This window comes from Notamacropus eugenii, chromosome 1 (genome assembly GCF_028372415.1).
Source record: "Notamacropus eugenii isolate mMacEug1 chromosome 1, mMacEug1.pri_v2, whole genome shotgun sequence".
Classification (NCBI taxonomy): domain Eukaryota; kingdom Metazoa; phylum Chordata; class Mammalia; order Diprotodontia; family Macropodidae; genus Notamacropus; species Notamacropus eugenii.
This window is the reverse complement of record NC_092872.1, coordinates 248376916-248398039: the sequence shown is the minus strand read 5'-3', so window position 1 is coordinate 248398039 and position 21124 is coordinate 248376916. Positions and strand designations below refer to the sequence as shown.

At 38.0% G+C, this 21124-nt stretch overlaps 1 protein-coding gene across 3 annotated transcripts; it reads left to right on the top strand.

Moving 5' to 3' along the window:
• Positions 1–1229: 1229 nt before the first annotated feature.
• LOC140517322 (uncharacterized) lies at positions 1230–19277 on the top strand. 3 transcript variants are annotated; one of them, XM_072628460.1, is made up of 3 exons: positions 1230–1406; positions 2636–2774; positions 13273–19277. In XM_072628460.1, exon 3 carries the CDS (start codon positions 13357–13359, stop codon positions 14629–14631), a length of 1275 nt encoding a protein of 424 aa, XP_072484561.1. In that variant the 5' UTR covers positions 1230–1406; positions 2636–2774; positions 13273–13356; the 3' UTR covers positions 14632–19277. The 3 variants fall into 3 exon arrangements, with proteins under 3 accessions (XP_072484561.1, XP_072484562.1, XP_072484560.1); XM_072628461.1 differs by lacking the exon at positions 1230–1406 and adding an exon at positions 1479–1796; XM_072628459.1 differs by lacking the exon at positions 1230–1406 and adding an exon at positions 1479–1812.
• The last annotated feature ends 1847 nt before the right edge of the window (positions 19278–21124 follow it).

Sequence of the window (21124 nt, the reverse complement as noted above, 5' to 3'; positions counted from 1 at the left end):
CTCAAATCCCTGTTATCTTTTCCCATTAGAATGTAAGCTACTGGAGGGTAGAGGCTATCTTGCTTGATTGTATTCATTTCCCTTGAGCATAGTACAATGCCTCATACATAGTAGATGCTTAATACATGTGCTTTCTCTTTCTCCTCTCTCTTCTTTTTCCTTCTTTCCCTCTCTCTCTCTTTCTTTCTCTTTCTCTCTCTTTCTGTCTCTCTCTGTCTGTCTCTCTCTCTCTCTGTCTCTCTGTCTGTATCTCTCTCTCTCTGTCTCTCTCTTTCACTTGCTCTTCCCCCAAATGAGGAAATGGAGGCCAAGGGAGGAAAAATAACCTGCCCAAGGTTACATAAGTAGACAGTGTCACAGCAAAAAGTCAAATCCGAGTTCTCAGATTCCACATTAGTCTCCAATATCATGTTGCCTCCTGACTGTTTCCCCTAAGGGACAGGAGTAACTACCCCTCAGGAAATTCACATTCCCCCAAATGTGATTCCTCCTTCTGTCTCCAGAGTGGGGTTCAGCTGCTTCACCAGGGTCACACTCTCCCAAATGCTGGTTGGGAGTGAGCATTGATTCTACATCTTCCTTACCAGTGTGTTCACCAAGGAAGAACCACTTGTCTTCTCTTTTGGAAGATGAAGGAAGGATCAGAAATATGTGAGTTGGAAGGATTATTAAAGGGATATCTATCCAGATGCTGTTATAATGTCCACAATAAGTGACCTCCAAATCTTTGGCTGAAGACCTCTTGAGAGACCTGCTACCTCCTGAGACAGCCCATTGATTATGGGACAGGAAATTTGTCTTTACAGTGAATCTAACTTTGTCTTTCTTATCACTTCTACTGAGTTCTTCCTTTTGGAGTTAAGCAGAAAAGGTCCAGGCCCTGTTCCAGAGGATTGTCCTTAAGTACCTGGGGATAGTTACTATATCTTATATTCTTCTCTTTCCCAGGAATCACTGCCGTAAGTGCTAAGTGAGGCTAGGTTGAGGCACTCCTTGCAAAGTGGATACTGCCCCTTACATGGTGACAGAGCAAGCCAACCACGGTCATGGCTACTGGCAGTCACTGACTGTGACCTTTGCTGTCCATATGGCTTTCATATAGGGCAGACTGATAGCAGACGGCATGGAGCCAACCCCTCCAAGTGAAAGGAAGCCAGCCTGGGGCCTGTTTGACACTGGTTCCCATTTACACCACTGGGTCTTTGGCAGCTGGCCAACTGCATTTAAAGTGCTGCAGACAGGAGGCCTGTCAAGCCCAAGTCAGGAGTGATTTGTTAAGGCAGCCCACACTAAGGTAGGAGAAGCTATGTATCCTTAGCAGGGGTGGATAGAGTTCAGAGGGAAAGGACATCTTGTTTTCCCTCAAATCCTTGAGCTACATGGGAAAGAAGCATCATAGGCCAAAGGTAAGCTTGTGTTTAATCCTCTCCCCCTTGAAACCAGGCCAAATCATTTCTTTCTTCCTCCCTTCCATGAGTCACTGTTTCTACTCAGAGCAAGCAAATGAGTTTGTTTTTCCTTGAGTCTGACCACAGACTGTCTCTTCCTCTCTCCAAGCATTTCCTTCTGCTATACTAAAATTCTCTGAGCCACAGGTCTGATTTTAGTCATTTCAATAGAAGCTGCAAAATTACAAAAGAAAACTTGTGATTTTGCTCCAGAAACTCAGATCTGTGAGAAAATCATTGGCTTAGCTGATAGGGAACGAGTGACCTTTTCTCACTAAAGCGGGGTTCATGCAGCTTGGTGAGACCATGAAGACATCTTGAGAAACCAGCTCTGCCTTCCTCTAACAGGTGCAGGGGACAATAGGTGGGACCAGTTCAGTTGTGTTCTCTGCTTTATTCTTGTCAGCTTGGCTGCTTTTCAGGTTATTGAACATAACCCGACTTTTGAGGGAGAAATATGGCTTTGTAGGCAGGGACGATGGTATCCAGAGCCTAAATGGGGCTCCTGGGAATTAGTCGTAGGTAGACAATGTTCTTTTCCTGACCTGGGAAAAACTGGACTAATCATAGCATATGAGGGTATCTAGTGCTTTCCCTCTAAGATAGAGTTAAAAAGCTAGAAAGTCTGCTTTTCTTTTTTGTTATGTTTCATTATGTTCTGTTTTGTTTACCTTATGGTTTTTCCCATTCATTATAATTATTCTATGCAACATGACTGGTGTGTAAATGTATTTAATGGGAATGTATGTGTAGAGACCATATAAGATTGCATGCCATTTGGGGAAGGGAGGGATAGAAAATCTAAAATTTATGGAAGGGAATATTGAAAACTGAAAACAAATTAATAAATTTGGGAGGGAAAGGGGAAAAAAAGTTAGAGAGTCTAGAAGAGCTACATCATAGTTTGGACAATGGTCAGCCCTGCTTTTGGGGACTCTCAAACCCAGGTTGCCCTTGAGTTGATCTGGGCTCTAAATTTAGATTGTGACAGGGTCTCATCATACATCCACAGATTATCATAGAAAGATAGAGTTTTAGGGAGAAAGTGAAAAGGGATGGATTAGATAATCTCTCTAGCTGCTTTTTTATTCTAATGAAATTGTTATAAGGAAAGCATTTTGCAAATCCAAAGGCATCATCACATCAATGAGTTATTTGCTGTTATTCATATAACTCATTTTTTACAGATTAGAAAACTGTTGGAAGCATTTTCTTGGGGACCTCAGCCCTGTGAATGACAGGTCTGCTCATGGCAGCAAATATTTTCAGGGAATGAAGAGCTATGATCCAGGAGGGTGGAAATCTTGGAACTGTGTTGCATTTCAGGTAAGGAAAGCTATAGGATTTCAGGAATTTTAGGGCTGGGAATTACTTTGGAGAAGGGTTTCTTCACCCTTTTTGTAGTGCAGGCCCCTTTGGCAGTCTAATGAAATCTATGGGCTCCCCAGAATCACTTTTTTCTTTAAATTCATAATGAAAAAAATTACTTAATTTCAGTCAGAGATTAATGAAAATAAAAATGTAAATTTTTCCTATCCAGACTAACAGACACCTCCCCTCCCCCCAAAAAAATCTATCCAAGGATCCAAGGTTAAAAGCACTCATTTTAGAGATTTGCAAGATTATAAATTTAGAGCTCAAAGCTCATCAAGTTCAACCTCTCTCATTTTACATATAAGGAAACTGAGGTTAAGTGATTTGTTGAAGATCACACAGGTAGCTTGTTACAGAGTTGGGATTTCACCCTAGGTCTTCAGACTCTGACTCTGGTGCTTCCCTTACTATACTGTGCTGCTTGTAGTGACCTGGCACTCTGTTAAGGATGGTTTGGGATGTCTTCTCTTAGGCCATAGGATATCCTTCCAAGAAAACCTGTTTAGCTCTTCCCTCTGTGGGAAATGGAATAGAAATGACATTGACAGATTAAATTTTGAGGATTTGGGGCTATTTCTTCTCTGGACCCTGAGGTTGGAAGAAAGGGGTGGGGGTAGAATAGTGGAAAGTGTTCTGAATTCAGAGGACCTGGATTCAAATCCTGCCTCTGACTTTGGAGAGGTCACTTCATGGCTGTGAGCCTCAGTTTTCCTCATCTGTAAAATATTGGAGTTGGACTAGGGTAACCACCAGTGTCCTTTCCATCTCTCAGTTCATGATTCTATGATCCTCTGAACTAGCCTAAATGGGGAGATAGCTTGAGAGAAGAGCTTCTTTCTGTGCCAGAAAGGAATCTTGTTGGTCAGGATTGTTCTCCTCACCAATAAATAACTTTATACACTCATGTTTGTTGGTGATCACGGCTATAGCAAGGACAGGAAGATACAGGCAAACTTCTGTGATGTTATAACCCAAGGTAATTTACGGGAGTATTAGCCATAGTCACTACTTCCTAACCCCTGGAGTATTCTACTGGCCTCTATTGAAAAAGTGGCCCTGTGGAAAGAATGGTGGGTCAAACATGGGAGACCCTGGATTCCAATTTCAATTCTTCTATTTCCTAATTGTGTCACTTGGGCAAATCTCTTTAAAGCTCATCAATAAAATGAGGAGGTTGGATTCAATAACTGTTAAGGTCCTTTCCTATTCTAATCTATGATCTAATGACTGTCTAGTTTGATCTGTGCTTAAAAGAAATCAGGTTGACACTCAAAAAAATTAAATATGCTTAGATGCTTCTTTCTGTTCTCTTTGGGTATGGGCCAAGTCACTTGGGCCTACTTTTTGACCAATATAATGAAGCAGTTGGATTAGATAACCTCTGTGGTCTCTTCCAATGTTCATTATTTCTGACTATGGATTTGTGGTGAAGGGCTCACCTGTATGAATCTCATAAGAGATTTATTTCTAGCTTTTCTTAACTGTTGAATGGGATGGATAAGAAGGATCAAAGGACAGGAATAGCAGAAGAGAAGAGGATGAGTATAAACAGACAGGACCAGACTGGATTTCTTTGGGGAATGGTTGCTTTTTTCCCCCTGACGACTGTTTTACTAGGAGGTTGAAAAGTATAATGAAAAAAGAGCTGGCCTTAAAATCAGAAAGACATGGGCTCACGTGCTACCCAATCCCTAATTGAATTGAATGACTCTGGGCTAATCCCCAAACCTCTAAGCACCCACATTCCCACCCCCTCCCCAGGCAATACTGTCTAATGATAAGTTTACTACTGTGCTAGAAGAAATGAGCTCAATGATTTTAGAAAAAACCTGGAAAGACTAGTATGAAATAATGAAGAGTGAAGTGAGCAGAACCAGGAGAACATTGTTATTCTGTATATTATAAATACACAAATGAACTATAAAGGACCTATGAAGAAAGATGCTATCTACATCTAGAGAAAGAACTGATAAATAGAAGTATGGATAGAATAATTTTACGTGTGTGTGTGTGTGTGTGTGTGTGTGTCTAATGGTAGCCATCTCTAGGATGGGGAGAGAAGAAGGAAGGAAAAAAGAGAAAAAAAATTTATATAATAATTTTGTTGTATATTTGCAAATAATAGCATAGTAGATTTGCAGTTTCATGTAAAATCATTTTTTATTGCACTGTGTTATGGAAATGATTTCCTTAATTCCATAAATTAAAAATAATTTTTTAAAAAGATGCTGATCTGCTTTGGTATATAATGCTTCTAACCCCCTCACTAATGAAATCACAGGTCCAATTAAAACATACAAACAAGGTCAGTTTGAAGATTCCTCTTTTCTTTTTTTTCTGTGATGGATTGGTCAGGTGAGATTCTCCTAAGGAACACCTTTTGCAGACTTTGCTGAATATGAAAATATCTTATTGGCAGCAGTGAGGTAACATAGAAAGACCACTGACTCTGTAGTAAGACTGCTTGAGTTCCAATCTTCGCTCTGCTGTGTAACTTTGGACACATCCCTTCTTCTTTCTAAGTCCTGACACATGACATGAGGGAACTAGAGTTAGAAACTGTCCTATCTCTGTAGAGTTTCAAGTGGCAACTGAATTGACTAGTCTGAACAGTTGGAGAAAGGATTTCTGTAGCAGGTGTGAATCAGGACAGATGACTACTGAGGTTCCTCCTCACTCTGAGAGCAGGTGTTTTTTAAGACAACAGTCTGTTCCCTCTCACATTGCATCCTCTGACTGTCATCTTGGAGATCCCTGCTGGCTCTAAGTGCCAGGGTCTAATCTCTGACTCTGTTCAAAATAATTCAATTTAAGTTTTACTGAGTGCCTACTATAAAACATGGCCTCTACCTTTCAGGAGTCAGACTTTTGGAGATAAACATCTGAGTTCCAGGAAGCTAACCTGTTGGATATTTGCCAGGTGACCCATGCTTATTGCAACTTGGGTGCTTGTAGAAAGATAGGAAAGCCAGTGCCCTTTTGCCTGGCATCATGGGAACTTTCTTGGCCTGCATTAAAGACATGGGCCACCATGGCTTATATCATATCCTCGAGAAACACCATTTGGGTTGGTCTGGGTAATTTCGAAGCAGAAGATAATAATGTCTTGAGTTTACATGATATTATTATAAAACAATATATTTTTTTCACATTATTTTCTTTGGAGTCTCACAACTTCATGACATAGGTAGGGCAAGACTTTTTGTTTTTGCTGTTAATGAGGGCGTTTGTTTGCTCAGTGGGGGGAATTCCCACTCTAGAAACTCTGTCCTCTGATATAGATTGACAGCTCATTTGTGAGTTAAAGTCTTAGAGCAGAGGCCCTTAAGCAGATTTTGCTTTAAGTATTCATTTGGCAGTATGGTGAAGTCTCTGGGTCCTTTCTCAGAACAATGTTTTTAAGTATGTAAAAAAATATGTTATGTTACAAAAGAAATCAATTCTATTGAAATACAATAGTAGAAATATATTTTTTATCTTTCAATGTTTATTTTTAGTTTTCAACTTTCATTTGCACAAAAATTTTGAGTTCCAAATTTTCTCCCCATCTCTCACCTCCTCTTACCCCAAAACACCTTGCATTCTGATTACCCGTTCCCCCAATCTACCCTCACTTCTATCACACCCCTCCCTTCCCTTATCTCCATCTTCTCTCTTTCCTTGTAGGGCAAATAAATTTCTATACTTCATTATCTGTGTTCCTTATTTCCCAGTTGTATGCAAAAACAATTCTCAACATTCATTACTAAAATTTTGAATTCCAACTTCTCCCTGTCCCTCCCTCCCCACCCATCCCCACTGAGAAGGCAAACAATTCAATATAGGCCATATATGTGTAGTTTTGAAAATGACTTCCATAATGGTCATGTTGTGTAAGACTAACTATATTTACCTCCATCCTATCCTGCCCCCCATTTATTCTCTTCTCTCTTTTGACCCCGTCCTTCCCCAAAAGTGTTGACTTCTAACTGCTCCCTCCTCCCAATTGCTCTCCCTTCTATCATCCCCCATCCCACTTATCCCCTTCTCCCCTACTTTCCTATAGTGTAAGACAGATTTTCATACCTAATTGAGTGTGCTTGTTATTCCCTCCTTAAGTCAAATGTGATGAGAGTAACATCACATTTTCCCTCTCTCCTCTCCCCTTTTCCCCTCCATTGAAAAAGCTTTTTCTTACCTCTTTTATGAGAGGTAATTTGCCCCATTCCATTTCTCCCTTTCTCCTCCCAATATATTCCTCTCTCACCCCTTAATTTTATTTTTTTAGATATACCTTCCTATTCAACTCACCTTGTGCTCTCTATCCATATGTGTGTGTGTGTGTGTGTGTGTGTGTGTGTATAACCCCTCCAACTACCCAAATACTGAGAAAAGTTTCAAGAGTTACAAATATTATCTTTCCATATAAGAATGTAAACAGTTCCATGTCTGTAAGTCCCTTATGATTTCTCTTTCCTGTTTACCTTTTTATACTTCTCTTGATTCTTGTGTTTGAAAGTCAAATTTCTATTCAGCTCTGGTCTTCTCACTGAAAATCCTCTATGTCATTGAACACCATTTCCCCCCTGAAGTATTATACTCAGTTTTGCTAGGTAGGTGATTCTTGGTTTTAATCCTAGTTCCTTTGACTTCTGGCATATCATATTCCAAGCCCTTCAATCCCTTAATGTAGGAGCTGCTAGATCTTGGGTTATCCTGATTATATTTCCACAATACTTGAATTCTTTCTTTCTGACTGCTTGCAATATTTTCCCCTTGACCTTGCAACTCTAAAATTTGGCTACAATATTCCTAGGAGTTTTTCTTTTCAGATCCCTTTCAGAAGGTGATCAGTGGCTTCTTTCAATATTTATTTTACCCTCTGGTTCTAGACTATCAGGGCAGTTTTCCTTGATCATCATGAAAGATAATGTCTAGGCTCTTTTTTTTATCATGGCTTTCAGGTAGTTCCATAATTTTTAAATTGTCTCTCCTGGTTCTATTTTCCAGGTCAGTTGTTTTTCCAATGAGATAGTTCATGTTATATTCTATTTTTTTCATTCTTTTGGATTTGTTTTGTAATTTCTTGGTTTCTCATGAAGTCATTAGCTTCCATCTGCTCCATTCTAATTTTTTTTTCTGATTTCAATTGTTATATTATTTTTTGTTTTTTAATTTTATTATTTTATTTGTTTTCAGTGTTCTACAATCACTTCTATATAACTTAGATTTTTTTCCCCTTCCTCCCCCTCCTTCCCTCATACCTCCCTCTTTCTTCCCTGAGACAGCATACAATTTTATATAGGTTCTACACATACATTCCTATTAAATACATTTTCACTTTAGTCATGTTGCACAGAAGAATTAAAATGAATGGGAGAAATCATAAAACACACCAAAATGTAATACAAAAGAAAATGATCTGCTACATTCTGCAATCAAATTCTATAGTTCTTTCTCTGGATGTGGAAGGCATTTTGCCTTAAGAGACCATTGGAAATTTTTTAAGTCCTTGCGTTGCAGTGAAGTACTAATTCTACCAGGAAAAATCCTTGCACACTGTGGTTGTTACTGTGTACAAAGTTCTTCTGGTTCTGCTCCTTTCACTCAGCATCAGTTCATATAAGCCTCTCTGAAGTCTTCCTGTTCATTGTTTCTTATAGCTCAACAGTATTCCATTATATTCATATACCACAATTTATTTAGCCATTCCCCAGTTGATGGGCATCCCTTTGAATTCCAGTTTTTGGACACCACAAAGAGTGCAACTATAAATATTTTTGTACATATGGGACCCTTTCCCATTTTTATGACCTCTTGAGGATACAGTCCTAGAAGTGCTATTGCTGGGTCAAAGGGTATGCACATTTTTGTAGCCCTTTGGGCATACTTCCAAATTACTCTCCAGAATGGCTGGATCAGCTCACAGCTTCACCAACAATGAATTAGTGTTCCAACTCTCCCACATCTTCTCCAACATTTATCATCATCCTGTTTTGTCATGTTAGCCCATCCAATAGGTGTGATGTGGTATTCCAGAGTTGTTTTGATTTGTGTCTCTCTAATCAGTAGTGATTTAGAGTATTTTTTCATATGACTATAGATAGCTTTAATTTCTTTCTCTGAAAACTGCTTGTTTATATCCTTTGATTATTTTATCAGCTGGGGAATGACTGGTATTCTTGTACATTTGACTCAGTTCTCTATATATTTTGGAAATGAGGTCTTTATCGTAGACACTAGTTGCAAAAATTCCTTCTTAGTTTTCTGTTTCCCTCCTAACCTTGGTTGCATTGGATTTGGTTGTGCAAAAACTTTTTCCATTGTAACATTTAAAGAACTATTTTCTTCAGTGAGCTTTTGAATCTCCTTTTTCATTTGGCTAATTCTGCTTTTTAAAGCATTCTTCTTCTCATTCACTTTTTGGACCTCTTTTGCCAATTGAGTTAGCCTATTTTTAAAGGTGTTACTTTCTTCAGTATTTTTTGGGTCTCCTTTAGCAATCTGTTGACTCACTTTTCATGATTTTCTTGCATCATTCTTTTCTCTTCCCAATTTGCCCTCTATCTATCTTTCTTGATTTTCAAATTCCTTTTTGAGCTCCTCCCTGACCTGAAACCATTGCATCTTTATTTTGGATGTTTGGGAAGCAGAAGCTTTGACTTTTATGTCTTCCTTTGATGGTCAACATTGTTCTTCCTCATCCAAAAGGATGGGAGAAAATACCTGTTCACCAAAAAGTAACATTTTATGGTCTTATTTTTTTCCCTTTTTTTGGGCATTTTCCCAACCAGTTGCTTGACTTTTGGGTCCTTTGTCAAGAGTAGTGTATACTCTGGGAACCTGTAAGTTCTCAGTTCTTCTAAGGTAGCACAATCAAGGGAGAAGAGTTTACTTCTCTCCTGGCCTGTGCTCTTATCTGTGAGCAATCACAAGCACTCTGTTCTGCCCAGGCTCGGCTAGTAGGATTCCCTCTCCAGAGCCTCCACCGGTTCCACCAGGCCAGCCAGCACTCCTCCTCACTCCAGGTGTGCGAGACCCAGATCAGCTGTGGAATTCCCTTAGGGGCTTTAGGCTGAGGGCTCCTAAAACAGAAGCTGTGCCACAGCAACTGCTGCTACCCTGTGACCCCCAGGGCCAAACCATGTTCCCTTCTCACAAAAGTGAAAGAGCTTTCTCACTGACCTTTGAAACTGCCTTTGGTGTTTGTGAATTGAGTAATCTGAGAACCATGGCTGCAGCCTGGGATTCCATACCCCAATCTTCTCTGGTCCTGTCCCTGCTATGCAGCCCACACTGGGCTGTGCTCCACTGTACACTGGTGTGATAGACTTTTCCTGTCAACCTCCAGGCTACCTTGGGTTGGAAATCTCTTTCACTCTGTAGCTTTGTGAATTCTGCTGCTCTAGGGTTTGTTTAGAGTCATTTTTCACAGGTATTTTATGGGCTACGGTGGGGTGGGGGGGCTTCTACAGTTTTTTCTTTCTACTTCATCATCTTGGCTTCTCCCCTAGTAGAAATACTAAAAAAAAAAATTCATGGACCTAAGGTCAAGAATCCCTCTCTTTAGACAGTTGCTTGGGCCATGGAAAGGCTCAGTGATTTTTTCAGGGTCACCCAGTCTCCTCAAAGCAGGATTATGGCCCCCAGGGGTTTTTTTGCTCCAAAACTAGCCCTTTATTCATTATGACATACTGCCTCAAGTAAAATGATCATTAGTCCCATTTTCCAGATAAGGAAAATGAAGTTGTATCACTTTCAAAGATCACACAGCTAGTAGTTGGCTCCAGAGCTATTAATTTTTTCCAAAATGCTTAACTACTGCCTTTCAAAAGTATTCTGTGTGTGTATGGGTGTGTGAGAGAGACAGACAGATACAGACAGAGAGACACACACACACACACACATACACACAGAGAGATTTCCAGAGACTGAATAGGATTGTCATAGCCATCTCAAGTGATTTTATTGTAATTTCAAGAGCTCTGCCCCTAACGAATTCCTCATGCATAGTTATGTGTCACATTTCAGGAAATGCAGTGACAGCAGCAGAAGGGGATGCCATTTCTTCCCAACTAGCTTTAGTGTCAAATTGCATTGTTTCTCATTGTCCTGCAGAATTCACATAGGGCAAATGATACAAGAGCATGGCACTGGAACAAGGAAAATTATGACATACCATGAAATAATCAAGACATTTAATTTTCTGTTGAGTTTTTTGGAACCTTGAATAACAGATGCCAATCCTGATTCCATGCCAAGTTACATCTACCTATCTCTATTTGTTGTATCCAAACTTTTGGGTATACTGAGATAAATTTTCTTTTCCCCTTTGTCCTCAATGCCTAGTATACTGACTCTCATGCAATAAGTACTTAATAAATGTTTTCTGATTGGTTGACTTAAGGAATGTAGGAGAAAGTATGATATAGCAAACAGAGATGGATTTGTAGTCAGAGGATGTGGGGCATTGAGATATGGTGGAAAAAAGGCTGAACTTAGAGTACTGGCCATGGTGCCATCAACCCAGAATTTGAATCCTAACTCTTCTACTTAGTACCTGTGAGATCTCTGGGCAAGACGCTTTACCTCCATTTTGCTTTTGATTTCTCATGTAGTGATGAGGAAAAATAAGGGTTGGACTTGATGCTCTGTGAACCTTATCTCTAAATCTGTGATCCTATGTTGGAATAGACTTGTAGCCACAGTTCAGGGAATGTGCCTTTTCTTACTCTTCACCCATAATAACCAGAATGAGAGTTCACATTTATTAAACACTTTGTATCTGTCTAAGAGAATTTTTCACCACAACCTTGGAAAGTAATACTAATGCTAAAAGAACTGGTATTTAAATAGTGCTTTTACATTTTTGAAGAGCATTTTATCCATTAATGCTCATTTGAGCCTCCCAACAGTTTGTGAGGTAGGTACTACAGAAGTCATTATCTCCATTTTGTAGATGATAAAACTTAGACTCAGAAAGGTTAAGTGAATTGCCAGGATCATATGCAAGAGCTGAACCTAAGTCTTCTTGAGTGCAAATCCAACCCTTCATCACATTACACAACACTACACAAATATTATTGTCCCCCTTTTGCAGATTAAGATGAGTGAAGCTCAGAGAGGTTACATGACTTATTTGTGGTCACATAGAAAGACCTGGGTTTGAATTCAGGTGCCAAGTCCAGGGCCCTTTTCACGATACCATGCTGCCTCTATCTCTGTCTTTTGGGACTGTACAAGCAACTGAAGAAGTCTCCATGCAAACTTTGACTGTACTTCCTTCTAAAGGAGTACAAATAATGGAGGCAGAGTGTGCCAATAGCATATTTCTGACTTGTAATTCCTGGTTCTCTTGCACCAAGGACTAGTTCCTTCTCATATCATGACTATGTGTTTGCACACATGATATAAAATAGGAGGAAATGCTATCTTACATAGCAGTATCCTTAGAATTAGGCCACAATCAGATCAAATTCTGGACAATTGCATGGGAGAATTAAGTTCCAGAGACATAACCAGTACTTTTTTCCATCTTGGACAAGTTGCATAGGATGGACAAATGTGATGGTACTGTATTCTGTATCATTGGGGGAAACATTTGCATCACAGTGATACAATTTTTTTCATAGGGCATAAGTTAACTTTGGAAGAAATCGCACATTTTCTTCTCTTTTAGATAATCCATCCTCTAGAATAATTTTTTTCAAAAACTACTTCCCATTAGGAGAAGAATGATTCTTGGAAATGAAACTCTAATGGATTATCCTTAGGAAATGACCATGCTGTTGGAGGTGCATTTTCACACTATAAATGCTTAATAAATACCAATGGTTTGATCATGACATTTCTGGTATATTGGATTCCTTTTTTGGAATTACACTCTGAATTTTCCCTGTCCCCACATACAAACTGAACAAGCGCAATTAGCAGCATTCCTGGACTTGAATCTCAATGTGATAATACCCAGTACTTTTGTTGAGCATTTGTGTTTTATCTGAGATGAAAAGGAGAACATTGTTTAGCCTGAAGTTGCTGCAAAGGTTAAGTTTAAGTAATGTTAACATGATAATCTAGAAAAGGAAATTATATTCTGCCCTATTGTCTTATTCCTCCTATGGAAATAGTCTAATATGTCCTAAATGGCAGCCTCTCAAAATGAACATAGCAATGCTTTTCAAACAGGATCAGTGTTCTCATCAATGTAGGGAGCTCCCAGTACACTGATTATGGTAGGCATTTCCTAAATGCCCATTGGCTTGGCTTTGGTAGTTATGTATCTTTCTGGGTTGACTTAGTTGAATGTCAGTTCCTCGGTTCCAGAGATGACCATTTCTTTTGTGAGGAGGAAGGTGGTCTTTGAATCTTTAGTATTGGACATGGTGCCTGGTCTCTGTAGTGTTTAATCAAATCTTGTTTAACTTAATTGAAGGAAGAAGTGTGTATTACATGACTTTGATGTCTCTTTCAGGTCCATAGTAGTCCTCCTCACAAATTAACTGTGCGGGTGAAAATTCCCTCCCGTCACTGATGCCACTTGGAAGGATCAAAAGAGATGGATTTAATTAAAAAGCTAGACAAGGAAAAGTTACAAGAAAATGCATCTCCTACCATCCCCAGGCTGACAGACAATGAAGCATTCCATTTCTTTGTAAGCTACAGCAGCCTGGACTCCTCTTGGGCTCACAAATTCATCAGAAAACTAGAAACTGATTACTCAGATCTGAGGATCTGCTACCACGAGAGGGACTTTCTTCCAGGAAAAAATATAATTGAGAACATGGTCGATTGCATCCAGCAGAGTCAAAAGATGCTGTTAATCCTTAGCCAAGACTTTGTCCAGAGCAGATGGTGTTTGTTAGAGGCCAATCTCTCTGTCTTTCGTTACTGTATGGAGAGAAAGCCTGTCATCCCCATCATGCTAAAGCCCTGCCAGGTGCCACTTCATTTGAACCATTTAACATATCTGGATGTCAATGATGTCTCCTTCTATGAAAAGGTCATCAAGGCCATCTGCACACCTAACCATCTCATGAAGCATTCCACCCTTGTCCCATACCAGCTCTCCTCAATCTACAATGGGAAAACCCTAATGGTCCTGCCTTGTATCAATAAAGACAACCTTCCATCATGGAAACTCGGAACCTTCAGCACATCTAATATCCCTGATCCACTGAGAATGGTGATAGATGATCCAGAGGTTTATAGAAGAGCCATTAACATCCTGAATGGGGTCTCTTCTTCCAAATGCTGTTTCCGATATATTGGTTGTAGAATCACATTATGCATTATCCTCTCAATCATTAGTATATTTTTAATTGTCTTTGCTGTAGTAACTTTGCTTGTGGAACGTAGTACCTCCTCAAGGCTTATTTTAAACTTTTTTGTGATACACTTTCCTATGCTGTTTCTGAGTGCAAGCCTAGTGGCCTTGGTGGTAAATATGATGTGTTGGGCTAGAAGAGCAAGGAAAGCAAAATTTCGAGAGTTGAACCTAAAAGTAGGAGAAGCCAACCTCATTCTGGCCAATCATTCTGTGCTTATTGGCTGTGAAACTATAAACAAACTCTCCTTTGTATATGTTTCACTTAAAGAATGTGAAAAAGTTTTCCTGGATACCTTTCCTGATGAAAACCCCTCAGCAGAGGAGATGTTCCGAAGTGCTGTAATCCGCTATTCTTCCAGTTATGCCTGCTGTGTTGCTAATAAGTATTTTCCCTTCCCTGAAGAAGTAGAAGAGGAAGGCCACATGAGTGATGGAGTATGTTTCTGCCAGTATGTCTCTCTACAGGTGAAAAACAATAGGTGGCTAGGGTTGGGGCTGGCTTAGATGTAGTCCTGCCCAGTAATTGGAGATATAATTGAAGATTCTTCAACTGTTATTGAGAGGTCAATGCAACAATGAACAATTCCTCTTTTAGGGGAGCAAGTTCTTTTTAAACTTTCCTTTTATCATGCCATTTGTCTAAAAATTGAGATTGATTCACTCTTATAGTCTGCTACTTGAGCTCCAGAAGAGGTCAAACCAATGGAATTCTATTCCCTTGAATTTGGTGCTCCACCTCCCATCCCTATCTTTGCACAGGCTGACCCATATCATTGGAATATGCTTCCTCTTCTCACTTCAGCTTCTTAGGCTCTCTGACTTCCTTCAAGGCTCAGTGCATGAGCAAAGATTTCATGAGAAATCTTTCCTGATTCCCTTGATCATTTGTGCTCTTTCCCTTTTCTTGTTCCCCTCCTCTCCTACAAATAGAATGTAATCTCCTAGAGGGAAACAACTGTTTCTTTCTTTGGCTGAGTTTTACCAACTTTCATTGTACACAGTAGTTGCTTAATAGATGTTGTTAGGGTTATCCAGTCATAAAAAGGAACGAACCAAGTATTTATTAAGTATCCATTATGTGCTAAGCACTATGCTAAGTGCTTTGCCAATATTTGGTCCTCATAAAAACTCCAGGAGGTAGGTGCTATTGTTAACCCCATTTTATAGTTGAGGAAATGGAGGCATATAGAGGTTAAGTGACTTACCCAGGGTCATACAAGTTAGTGATTTTCTGAAGCCAGATTTGAACTCAAGTCTTCTTGAATCCAGGACCAGTAGTCTATATATGGCATCACTTAGCTGTCTCTCATTGGACCTCAGAGGACTTTGAATCCAATCCTTAGTTGAACATCAATCTCCTCTAATACATTTGTGATGCAGAATCATCCAGTTCTTGAAGATCTCCAGTGAAGAAGAACTCATGTTCCAGAGACAAAATGATGGATTAAGGATAGCCACTCAGCTGATCTATCCCCTAAATCCCTGCAAACAGTCTTAAAATAATGCCTTAAATTAAATTTTGAAGAACCAGATCCAACAAAAGGTCAAGGTGAGTCATTTTTCTAGCCCAGTGAAACTTAAGAGGTGGGCAGAAGTCAGTATCACTAGTGTACAGCCCACATACAGGGCAATGGCAACAGTGACTTCAGCAGGAGCAACAGCAGTTTGGGGAACTTTCAGCCCTGAGATGATAAGGGGGTCAGAGAACTGGTTAGAAAGAGATTACAGGGGACTCTTTATTGGCATTGGATACAGCTGGTATTGATTGGCAACTCTATTTTTGCTTTTCTTGTTTTCTCAATGGAGAAGGTAGGAAATAGGAGGTGGAAAATATGATTTTTGAAAAAAAAATCTAATTTTTAAGAAGAAAAATATAAAATAGAGAAATCATAGTTAACTTGATTTTTAAAAAGAAAGAAAACTAAATAACCAGTATCAGAAATGAAAAAAAATGAATTAACAAACAATGAAGAAATGAAAGAAATTATTAGGAGATATTTTACCCAGCTATATACCAATAAAACTGATGGTATAAATGAAATGGAAGAATATTTATAATGTAAATTGCCCAGATTAATAAAATAGGAAAGAATATTCAAATAACCTCATTTTAGAAAAAGTAATTGAATGCATCATAAATGAACTCCCCAAAGGGTGGAAGCATAACTAGATTTATTGCCAAGTGAATTTTATCAAATATTTAATTCTAATACTCCATAAATTTTTGAAAAAATAAGTAAAGAGGAGGCCCTACCAACGTCCTTTTATGACATAAATATCGTCTCAATATCCAAACAAAGGAGAGATGTAACAGAGATGGAAACTACATGCCAATATCCTTAATGAACACTGATGTAAATTTTTTAAATAAAGTATTTCCAAAGACCCTATAGGAACATATCACAAAAGTTATAGACTATGATCAGGATGAATATATTGACATCTCTATCTATCTCAGGAATACAGGGATAATTCAATATTAAACAGTATTAATTATTCAGTAATGAACAAAATTCAATGATAAACAGAACTGAGACAGCTGAGTGGTCCAGTACATATAATACAGGACCTGGAGTCAGGAAGACTCATCTTTGTGAGTTCAAACCTGATCTCAGACACTTGCTAGCTCTGTGACCCTGAGCAAGTCACTTAACCCTGTTTGCCTCAGTTTCTCATCTGTTGGAGAAATAAAGGGAAAACCACTCCAGTATCTCTGCCAAGAAAACTCCATGTGGGGTCATGGAGAGTTAGAACCACAGCAACAATAAAAAATAGACCATATCAATAAAACAAACAAACAAAAATCATGATTACATCAATAGGTTCAGAAAAAGGCTTTTGGCAAGATACAACAGGTATTCTTATGAAAAACTCTAGAAAACATAGAAATAAACAGCTTTCTTTAAAATGATAAGCAGTATAGACCTAAATACCAAGAGCCAGCTTTATCTGTCATGGGAATCAGCCAGACATCTTTCCATTAAGATCAAGGATACAAAAATATGCCCGTGACCACCATTACTATTCAATATAATGCTAGAAATGCTATAGAAATAAGATGAGTAAAAGGAATGAATGGAATAAGAATAAGACATGAAACAAAATTATCACTTTGTATAGAAAACATGATGGTTTACTTAGAGAACCCTAGAGAATCCATTAGAAAACTAACAGAAACAATTAACAGCTTCAGTAAATTTGCAATATTTAGAATAAATCCATACAGATTATTAGTATTTCTGTATATTACCAACAAAATCCACCAGGAAGAGGTAGAAAGAGAAATTCTATTTAAAATAACTGCAGGCAGTATAAAATACTTGGGAGTCTACATGCCAAGATGCAGTCTGGAACTATACGAACTCAATTACAAATATGTCTTTATACAAATAAAGAAAGCTCTAAATAATGGGAGAAATATTAATTACTTATGGGGAGGGAGAGCTAATATAATAAAAATGACAATATCACCTAAATTAATTTACTTATTCAGTTCTACCCCAAACTACCAAAGGATTGTTTTAAAGAACTAGGAAAAAATAATAATAAAATTCATCTGGAGAAGAAAAGTTTAAAAATCAAGAAAATTAATGAGAGAAGTAGGAAGGAAAGGGGTCTGATAGTATTAGGTCTCAAACTATACTGCAAAGTCATAATTATTAAAAAAAAATTTGGTACTAGATAAGAAATAGAAAGGTTGATCTGTGGAACAGATTAGGTATACAAAAGCAAATGAGTATAGTAGCCTAATGTTTGGCAAACCCAAATATTCCAGGTGTGTGGCAAGAACTCAGAACTCACTATTCAATGAAAGCTGTTGGGAAAACTGGAAAGCAGTTTGGCAGAAACTTGGTATAGACCAACATCTCACACCATTTTTAAAGAAGAGTTACATATGGTTACATGATTTAGACATAAAAGGTAATATCATAAAGAAATTAAAGACCATGGAAGAAATTACTTGTCAAATATATGGATCAGGGAAGAATTCATGGTTAAACAAGAGTAGAGAGGTTCACAGGAGATAAAGTGGACAATCTCAATGAAATAAAATTTTAAAAAATTTTGCACAAACCAATGCAGCTAAAATACAAAGAGAAGTAGGGAGTTGGGGAAAAGTCTTTGCAGTTTCTCTGATAAAGATCTCATTTGTAAAATATATAGAGAGTTAAATCAAATTTTTAAGAGTAAAATCCATTCCCCAGTGGATCAATGGTCAAAAGATATGAACAAGCAGTTTTGAGAGGAAGAAATTCAAGCTATTAATGGTCATATGAAAAAATGTTCTAAATCTCAAATAATTAGAGAAATCCAAATTAGGACAATGCTGAGATACCCCTTCATACTCAACAGTTTGGCAAAGTTGCAGAAAAGGAAAATGGCAAATGCTAGAGGGGATATGGAAAAACAGGTACCTTAATGTACTATTGGTGGAACTATGAAATGGCCCAACTATTCTGGAAAGAAATTTTGAATGATACTGCAAGAACTATTAAACTCTGTATACCTTATGACCTGGGAATACTGCTACTAGGTCTATGCTCCAAAGAGATCAACAAAAAAACCCAGAAAATTACCCTTATCTGTAAAAATATTTATTGTAGCTCTTTTTTTACAATAGTAAATTGGAACGGAAGAGATTTCCATCAATTAGTGAATGATTCAACAAATTGTGTTTTATATATGTGATGGAATCACTATTGTGACATAACAAATGGAATCACTAATGTGATATAAAAAAATGAAGACAGGGTTAATTTCAAGGAAACCTAGGAAGATTTGTGTGAACTGATGCAAAGAGAAGTGAGCAGAACTCGGAGAACAACTTATAAAACAATAACAATATTGTAAAGATAATTAACTTTGAAATATTTATGAACTCTTATCAACACAATGACCAACCCCAGTTCTGGAGGACATGTGATAAAGTAGCGTTCACTTCCAAATTCATAGGTAATGGATTCATGGTACATATTGAAGCATATTGGATTTTTTTTTTGACATGTCTAATGCAGGAATGTGTTTTCCTTGACTATACATATTTGTAACAAGTTTTATTTTTGTTGGTTTCTTAATGAGTAAAGGGTGGAGAAGTAGGAGGAAAATCAATGAGAAGTAAAAATAAAATTAATTTTTCTTTAAAACAAAAAGGGGAGCAACCTTCCTTTTTCCTTTTCCTTTTCCTTCCCTCCTCTATCCTGTATTAATTTTTGAGTAAGTCAGTGGAAGGGGTTAGTGTTTCATGAAAGTATGACGCATAAAGCATTTAGGGAACATAGGTTTTAGGTATAGAGGAGGCCATCTAATCCAATCACTTCAATTTATAGATAAGTAGACTGAGGTCCAAAAAGCTTAAATGACTTACCCAAGGTCACTCAGCTGATAACTGGCAAAATCAGGACTGAAACCCAGATTCTTTGACTCAACATCCAGGGATTTTCTGCTAAACACTCCAATTCCTCAACTGCCTTCCTCCATATCTAGTTATGACACTAAGAAAATTCAAAGTGAGAATTCTGGGTATGTAGGTAGGTGAATGAAAGATTTCTTTTATGAAATTATTTAATGAGTCCACTAAAATTTCTGTACTCACATCCTTGGGCTAAGCTCCAGGAAAAGCCACTAGCCAGGGAAACTTGCCTAATTTTATCAAAACCAGTTGAGAAAATATACACAGGAAAAGAAAACACCAAAAAAGAGATAGAATCAACCATTTTGCACACTTAGGGTAAATGGTATAAATAAATAAAGATATTACTTTCAAATAAACTTGGGAGGGGTGGTTATAGCAAAGGAGATCTGAGGGCTCAATGAGACCCCTGAGAATGGGGAAAAGGGAAGTAAAACCAAATGGAGATCAGAGGAGCTCTCTGGGACAAGGCTTTCCAGGTGGCAAAATGGATCAGGACAAAAGAAAGTCATTTTCAATTTTTACTAACTTTTTCAGCAAAAAGGAAGAAACTAAGCTCTTTGTTGGTAAAGGATTATAAGGGCTTTCAGTGCTCTTAAGTTCATGGTCCTATAGGCATTGCCATGCTTGTCTCATTCTAATTATGTTCCTGTATCTGATTTAGTCTTGATACATTATTTCTGGACCAGTTCAATTCAATAAACATTTAACCCATGTGCCAGGCACTATACTAAGTGTTGGGAATACAAAACCACTATTAAGAGAAAGGGTCTATAGTCTTCATCAGACTGCCAAAGGAGGATCCATGACACAGAAAAAGGTTAAGAACTCCTGTCATAGAGAGACAATCTAGTACTACTATTTTTGTAGGTGATGAAATTGATCCCTACAGAGGTAGTAGCACAAGTTATAAATGATGGAATTTGAACCAAGTCAACTGACTTATTCTCTCACCCATCTTCATTATTTAGTTCTTTAAAGAGTCCTTACCTTAAAATGAGCAGAACCACTTAGACAGTAATAACAACATTCCAAAGACTGATAGACTTAAGAACTTTGCCTGACACAATGACCAAGCATGATTCCAGAGAACTGTGATGAATTACACTACCCACTATCGGACAGCGAGAGGTGATAGATTTGAGCTACTAGATATGATGTACATTTTGGACATAGACAATGTGGGAATTTGTTTTGCTTGATGATATGTATTTACTACAAAATTTTTTTTCCTTTCAAATTGGAAGCTGTGAGAAGAGAAAATAGATACTTTCAAAATATAATAAAAAGAGGAAGAGAAGCCTTCCATTGTTTCTAATTTTTTTCAAAAATGGGAACGACTTGCTTCCTGAAAGAAAAAGTTGCTTAGAGAAAAAAGAGCAGGCATTTGGTAGGCACTTAAGTTAGTTTTGCCATTAGGGTAATACTTTCTTGGGCAAAGAAAAGTTGAATGTCATATGGTTAATAAAGAAATAGGTACATTGTACAGTCACAAAGGCAAGAGATCTAGACATTTAAGTTAACCAGGAAGAATCAAGATAAAACCTAGATCTTCCACCTGCAAACCCAGTATATTTTCCACTGTTA

Coding starts and splice junctions, on each gene's coding strand:
- LOC140517322 (XM_072628460.1), top strand. CDS start 13,357: ATGGATTTAATTAAAAAGCTAGACAAGGAAAAGTTACAAGAAAATGCA.